Source organism: Vicia villosa, linkage group LG2 (genome assembly GCF_029867415.1).
Source record: "Vicia villosa cultivar HV-30 ecotype Madison, WI linkage group LG2, Vvil1.0, whole genome shotgun sequence".
Taxonomy (NCBI): Eukaryota; Viridiplantae; Streptophyta; class Magnoliopsida; order Fabales; family Fabaceae; genus Vicia; species Vicia villosa.
Genome location: NC_081181.1, coordinates 128939578 through 128946991, shown reverse-complemented (window position 1 = coordinate 128946991; position 7414 = coordinate 128939578). Strand labels below are relative to the sequence as shown.

The window sequence follows — 7414 nt, the reverse complement described above, 5'->3', positions numbered from 1 at the left end:
ACGAATAACGAATTAATGGGAGATTACTAATCATCGTAACCAATTGAATCGGTAAAAACCCTTTAGTAAATAAATCTATTTAGATATATTATTTAATTAATTAAATAATTGATTCACTACAAAAAACACGCTTGGATTGCGGGGGTTTTTAAGCTTATTTTCGGGGGTTTTTAACCTCTTTTAAGCTTATTTTTGGGGGTTTTTAACCTCCGCAAAATGTTTTGCGGGAGTTTTAAAAACTGCCGCTTAAACGATTCCCACAATATATCTGCAGCGGTTTAAAGTGACCGCCGGTATCCTATATAATACTGCGGGGGTTTTATTTCGAGGTTTAGAACCTCCGCAAATCATTCCAAATATGTAAAAAAAAAATGCTCATTTTCATTATTAGAAATTTAATCATAGATAATTAAAATATACTACATATCTAAAATATACAAAATAAGTGCTAGTTTTTCATGATTTCACAATCATAGACAAGTGCAAGAAAATTAGCTTTTATAAAATTCAATCTTTCAAATTTTTTTATTTTGCATGACCAAACATAAAAATAATATTAGTGAATAGTCAAGCTACATAGATAATCTATATAAAAATAACTAGTTACAAAAGATACAAATCATTGCTATCATTGCTTAGTAATGAGTAATGAAACTTCAACAATTTAAACAACAAAAATTGGGGAAAAAATAGCATGTCCTGCAACTATCGTCATTTCACTCTTCTATGCACATCATTAATGGGAAAGCAACAAATATGGTACAAAAACAGTGAGCCTTCTTATAAATGAATTTTGTGTATATATAAAGGTAAAGTTTTAAGTTATTTCACCTTCAAGATAAATTAAACTGAACTTCCAAGTCATCAACACACTACATTAGTAAACATCGGCAAAGAAGCTTACCGTTAAATGCCATTCCAGAAGCGATGATTTAAGCTAACAGACACCATTACTGATTATTTTCTATCAACCAGCCATATCAAATTTGCACATAAAAGTCCTACAAAAAGAAACTATCAATCCCATTAACACAACTAATCTAGTAGTAGCAGCAGAAAAATTGAAAATTTCTCAAGCATAAATAATGTCTATACAGAGCAGTGAAGAAAATGAGAATTTTTCAACAAAGACTTATGTTTCATGATGTACATGTCTATGCATAAAAAACTATAATGCAGTTATCTTTCTGCATGCACATTTTAAAAGTTAAGATCCAACTTTTTATGGTCCAAAATATTGACTACCTATAAAATATAGAAACAATAGCAAATAATATGAATAGAACCAATTCATATAGCCACCAAAAAGAGTAGTATTAAGGGAATCAAATAAAAACACAAAAGCCATGACAGCCCCTCAAAATAGTTACATGATTATAGTTACAATCATAATAGTCTCAATATGAGAATACTTCTCACTTCCTTATTCCCATTGATTTTAATATCAAAAACTAAAGTTGATATTAACAAAGCAGTTAGCTACTTATAATTTGTTTAGTAAGTCCTTGAATTCATTCTAAGTTTTTAACACCCTCAATCCATATAGTAACATGCAAAAACTTTCAAGTTTGTAATTACCTATTTTCAGCTACAGAAAAAGAATTAAGAAATAAAGTAATCACCTATTTTCAAGTTTGTAAGGATTAGTTCTCCTGTCGCAACCTCAAAGTCAATCCCCCATCCAGGCCTATCATTTTCAAAAATCAATTAGGCAATTACTCTTTCGAGTTACAAAACACAACACATGAAAATTAATATAATAGACATGAGTCACAACACACAACACAGTAATCAGCTAGTGCAAAGATTATTTAATCAATGAGTTGAACTAAAAAAAGTAACAAAGTGCAGAGTAAAATGAAACCAAATAGTTTTAATATGTTATTTTGGTATAAAAGATAGATTTGATACATACAAAAGTTTGAGTTTTGATCTTCTTATGTTTTTAAAAAAATCTGGTTCGAACAGAAAAACCATATTGACAGTGCTGATACAGTCGATACCACTACAATTATTCCTTGTTTTTATGTTAAAGAACAAATTATAGTTTATTGACACACCGACAGAATAATGTATTACTTCTAAACGAAATTAAAATCAAAATTAAATCGAACTCACGTATCTAATGAACCCTAAATTTCTATATCAAACCTCTAATCTATTTCTCATTGAAATTGAACCCTCTTACTCTTCTGTAATGGTTTAATTGAAATAGGGGAGAGAGAAAACCAGATTTGTATGAGGGTTTTATAAACAATAAGATTGATAGAAACCCTAAATATAACTAAGAAAAAGATAAAGAATGATAAGCTAACCTTAGTGAGAAAGATGACCGCGGAGTAATCGATGATTTTCATTAGCAGTAGACGCAGGTGGAATGTCAACAAGCAGAATCGGTGGTCGAAGCGAGTTGTGAGAAAGCAGGTCGTGTGTGAAGGAGAATCGATAAAGGGCTAAACTGAAGGGTTTCTTTCTCAATATCTTTTTTAATTTCATCCACATATCTAAATATGTTATATAATTATTAGTTATAACTATATTATAGTATATTATATCTTTTTTAATTTCATCCACGTATCTAAATATGTTATATAATTATTAGTTATAATTATATTATAGTATATATTATTATAATTAATAAGTAATATAAGTTAAAAAATAAAATAAAATTTATTTTTTTAAAATGAGCAAAACTTTTTCAAAACAATATTGTATTCAATAAATCTTAATTAAAAAACGAAATAGTAAAAATTAGAAGAAAAATGTGCAACAATTACGCCCGTAGATTATATTAATATTTTCCCCATAAAATAGCGAATATCAACTTTTATTCCGATTTGAGGGGGTTTTAGAAACACCCCTCAAAATAACCGCCGCAATAAAGCGCGTTTTTTGTAGTGATTATTAACCATCGCGACCGATTAATTCGATCGAAACGAATAATAAATAAAATCTTAATATTGATTTTATTATTAATTAATTTTGAAAATCAAATTATATATATATTAAAAATATATTAAGTTAATTAAATAATTATATAAAATAATATATAAAAATAAAAAGATAAACCTGGGCGTGATCCTGTGTGGCGTGCCCTTGAGTGTGTACGGTGAGCTTGCAGGCTTGAGATCCTTAGATCTGACTTCGTGTTGATCTGGTGGCAGCGATAGGAGGGTACACCGTGAGCTGCATCGAAAGAGAGGCACCAGATCTGGAAGTTTGTTTATGAAGAAAATTGTATAAAAATAAAGAGAGACACTGGGTACCGAACCCAGGTCTCGTTAGGGACAAGCTCCTTTCCTCAACCACCTGCGTTGTATTCTCTATTTGATATTAATATAATCATAAAACATTATATAATAACACATAAGTTAATGCTGGAAATTCAAAATAAAGGTCAAACCGGCCCCACTGGTTCCTGCGTACGCCAATGATATGGAGAGAGAGAAACCAACCATGTTGACTGGCCATTCAGGGTTGCCCACGCGTCGTCCATGGCCCCTCTTGCAGGTATTCATCTTCCTCAAACAGAAAGCCCAGATTTGTTGCGATTTACCCATGGATTTGCTACGAGTTCATCACACAATCTTCGTAGCTAAATCAAAAACCTACGAAATACACCAAACGAAAGAACCAACCGCCCAAATCATCTATTTTGGACACTAGGAATCCAATGGTGGTATCCGTTTTGATTAAAAGCGCCTGCAAACGTCAATACAAACGGACACAAGCTCAGTGCCCTAACCATGGCACCTCACGCTCCCTGCGTTAAAACTCATCACCAGGGGTTCAAACCTCCTTTATACAGGGCCATGAACTCAAAAAGAAAATTAGTTCGTAGTAAAACGCAATAACATGAAAAGTCTACAATTTAAAACGTGAGCATGAATGATGAATACGAACCACGCGTTTCAGAGGTTAGGAAGAATATTTCTTGATCCATATTTACCCTATAGCACCTCAGAAACAATATTTGATGCTTGCAAATTATGGAAAAAGGGCTGCAAGTTGAAACTCGATGGTGCAAGCTTCCTTGGAAATTTTGAAACGTAAACCCTAATGCTCTTGCTGCAAAAAAAAAAACCCCTTTTACGTGAAAAATATCATGAATATATAGGCAAACGAATTAGGGTTCTCAATGGGCTTGGGTCCTTTTGTTTAAATCACTAGAAATCTTGAAGAAAATATGACATCAAAGTTTCTATTTTTGAAGTATTCTCTTCATGCCCTAGCCTTACACGTTTTTGGACCCTCATGGTGTTAATTGGGCTTCAAATATGATCCAATACCAAAGCCATATGCGTTAAACCATTTAGTTCCCATTTTATTTTATTTATTTTCCTTTTAATTGCATAAAATTCAAATAAACATAAATAAAAGTAATGAAAATGTGGGGATGGGCTTAGAGGTCATATTTTAGGTCATGAATATGTTTGGAATCCAAATCCTAGGCCCATTAGCCCAAAGACTCAAGATTCACCACTTTGACTTTCATGCATTTTCTTGATGACTCATGATCAACCTTTGATCAAATGATAAACGTAACTTCAAAACCTTGATGTTGACAAAAAATCAGGAGTTTTGATTGTAGTTTGACCATAGTTGACTTTTAGGTCAAATAGGTCGACTATTGACCATTTGAGCAGTTGAATGAGCAATTTTATGAATTGAAGCTTGAAACTTGTCATGGAGATGATTTGAATCCTAAGAGATCATATGAAGCTTACTTGAGGCCTTGATACATCCTTTCTCCTTAGCAAATCCAAAATCCTAAATTGAGGAGGTCTTTGATTAGGAGAGTGTGCCTTGAGTTAACCGTTTGAGCGTTGAGTCATTGTATGAGTTTGAAAGGGAAATAGGATGGGCAAAGTTTGGGGTATGACAGATGGAGGAAAGGGCTGCTATTTATAGGCAAATAAAAATTCTCAAATTAGTGTTGTCGCCACCCAAGGAGGCGACTGGGACATGAAGGTAAAAAAAATTAATTAAAAAATTAAAAAAAAAAGGAAAGGGGGTGTTGTCGCCGGGGGTGGTTGGCGACTTGGCCCAAAAAAGGATTGTTGTCGCCAGACCCACTGGCGAATACAGTTAGCAATTGTTGTTGTCGCCACTCCTCTTGGCAACAACGTGTTAACAAAGTAAAAAGTGGTCATTTGCGTAATTAATTTGAAAACTTGGTTATTTTTGAATTAAAAAAAAATAGTTATTGAAAAAAAATTCGCAAAACTCACCACATAAAATAAAGAATTTATAGTGTGTATCTCACCATGTGTACATATATTATTTAAATCTAAGTGAAGTAAGATGTACACCATGATATTAAAAGTTTAGTTGAATATGTGACAATTATTCAATTATTTAATTTCACCATTTTTTATATTCATTTATTTTAAAATTTTAAAATTAATAAAAATTTTGAATCGATTTAGTGTACATACTCATTTTTCCTATGTTTGTAAAATTGAAATACCGCTTCATATTAAGTGTCAATATTCAATTTTGTTATTTTTTTATTAATATTGGATATTCTATGATTTTTCTTTATTTTTTCTTATTTACGCACTTTCTTCTTTTCTAAATTCTACTTTCTGCGTCATGAATATTAGGTGTTAATTATTTATTTACTGTTGTCATGTTGGATTTGTTTCAAATGAAAGACTAACTTGAAATACTCAAATAAATAAATAATAAAATTGAAAGACTAACTTTTATTTTTCAACTCTATTTTCAAGCAAATAATAATGCAAGTTGTAGAAAATCATAGAGGAAAATTTTATAAAAGAATTTATTAATGTTTTTAGATAAAAAACATAATAGTCTTTTAATGTTATGCTGATAACGGTACATAAACATAAAAGAGCAGTCAAAATTGACCTCTTATATTTTCTTGGTTAGATTCATTTAAATTAAAATTAATATAGTATTTGGAAACACCAACGATATTGTAAATTTCGAAAAGCTGTATAATATATTTACTCAAACATTATTCTAGTGATATCAGAAACAAATAATCAGTGTATTGATAATTTCTCCATGGTTAAGATAACTGTTTTGAAGGTTGATATCGAGTGTTTCAAATGCAAAAAGAAACTTATCAAAGCTGTTTCATCTCTTCAAGGTAACTAACCTCAACAGTAGTCCTTAATCTCCCTTCTAATCTCTCTTCTCTTTCTTAAGGATTGGATTAGTGTTTAATATTTTTAGTAGGAGCACATGTTGTTTCGAAATTTTTTATAAACTAAAGTTTAAGGATAAATTATTTGAGAAAAATATATAAATTTTTTTAACGACAAATATATGTTGAAAATTGCTCTCGAAGGTGATACACATCAATGGAATATCAATTACTATTTTTCCATCTTAAATATAAGATTTTAAATAAAATAGTTTTTTTATTAGATTTTCTTTAAAACAATTATATTATTATCTTTTTTAAAGGTAATTTTATTTATTTGTAAATATAGTCCTCAATCAATCATAAATATTATCATTATTATTATTATTATTATTATTATTATTATTATTATATTATTATTATTATTATTATTATTATTATTATTATTATTATTATTTTATGGATTTCCTGTTTAAAATCATAAATAATTTTATTTTTATTATGTTTGTATGTATTTTTTAAATAATTTAAAAACATATAGTTATGTTGAAAATTAATAGTTTTAAACAGACACAAAATAGCTTATGTTTTTCCTAGAGATCATTAAGAAATTCATATCTAAATTATTTATAAGTTACTTTAATTTTAATTTATAACAAACTCATCTTTAATTTATTGTTTGAATTAACTTATTATTGAATTGTAGGGATAGATGAAATAGAAGTTGATGAAGAAAAAGGAACTCTGACAATAACCGGGAACGCTGACCCATATGATGTAATAGTTAAAATAAAGAAAATTAGAAAAAATGCAAAAGTTTTGAGTATTGGGCCTCCAGATATCCCACCTCCTCCCAAACAGGACTCTCCAAAGAAGCCCAAGGAAAAGAAAAAGCCCAAACAAAAGCCCATAGAAAAAGTTGAAGAAAAGAATAAGCCCGAAGCAGAAGCAGAGGCAGTAGTGACTCAGTATATGGTGATGCCTCCTCATTACTACCAGCATGCTCAACCAGTTGCTGTGCTACACATGACTAGGTGGGATGAGCCTGATACATCTTGCACTATTATGTGATGTTTTTAGGATGCACCTATGCTACATTATTTTCTTGAATGAACTTTAGTCGTATCAAGTTTAACTTTAGTAGAGTTGAATCTTTTTTCCTTCGAATAAAAGCGGTGAATGTATTGGTCATGTTATGTTTGTTAGTATTCAGAAGGGTCTCAAGTTTTTAGAAGTTTTATGTAGATTAATTATAATTTGTCTATGGAAAAATAAATAGAGGTTTCATTTAGTCACAAT

General features: G+C 30.3%; 1 protein-coding gene and 1 long non-coding RNA gene across 2 annotated transcripts; one reads left to right on the top strand and one right to left on the bottom strand.

Moving 5' to 3' along the window:
* Window positions 1-705: 705 nt before the first annotated feature.
* Window positions 706-2458, bottom strand: LOC131646774 (uncharacterized). Its single transcript, XR_009297628.1, has 3 exons — window positions 2316-2458; window positions 1623-1687; window positions 706-1001 (listed from the first exon to the last, which is right to left on the bottom strand). It is a non-coding gene; the product is annotated as an uncharacterized LOC131646774 (long non-coding RNA).
* Window positions 2459-6033: 3575 nt separating this feature from the next.
* LOC131649988 (heavy metal-associated isoprenylated plant protein 43-like) lies at window positions 6034-7186 on the top strand. Its single transcript, XM_058919731.1, has 2 exons — window positions 6034-6118; window positions 6822-7186. The coding sequence occupies exons 1-2, from the start codon at window positions 6034-6036 to the stop codon at window positions 7184-7186; spliced, it is 450 nt and encodes a 149-aa protein (XP_058775714.1).
* Window positions 7187-7414: the final 228 nt, after the last annotated feature.

Coding starts and splice junctions, on each gene's coding strand:
- LOC131649988 (XM_058919731.1), top strand. CDS start 6,034: ATGGTTAAGATAACTGTTTTGAAGGTTGATATCGAGTGTTTCAAATGC. Junction 6,119..6,821: donor AGCTGTTTCATCTCTTCAAG/GTAACTAACCTC, acceptor ATTGAATTGTAG/GGATAGATGAAATAGAAGTT.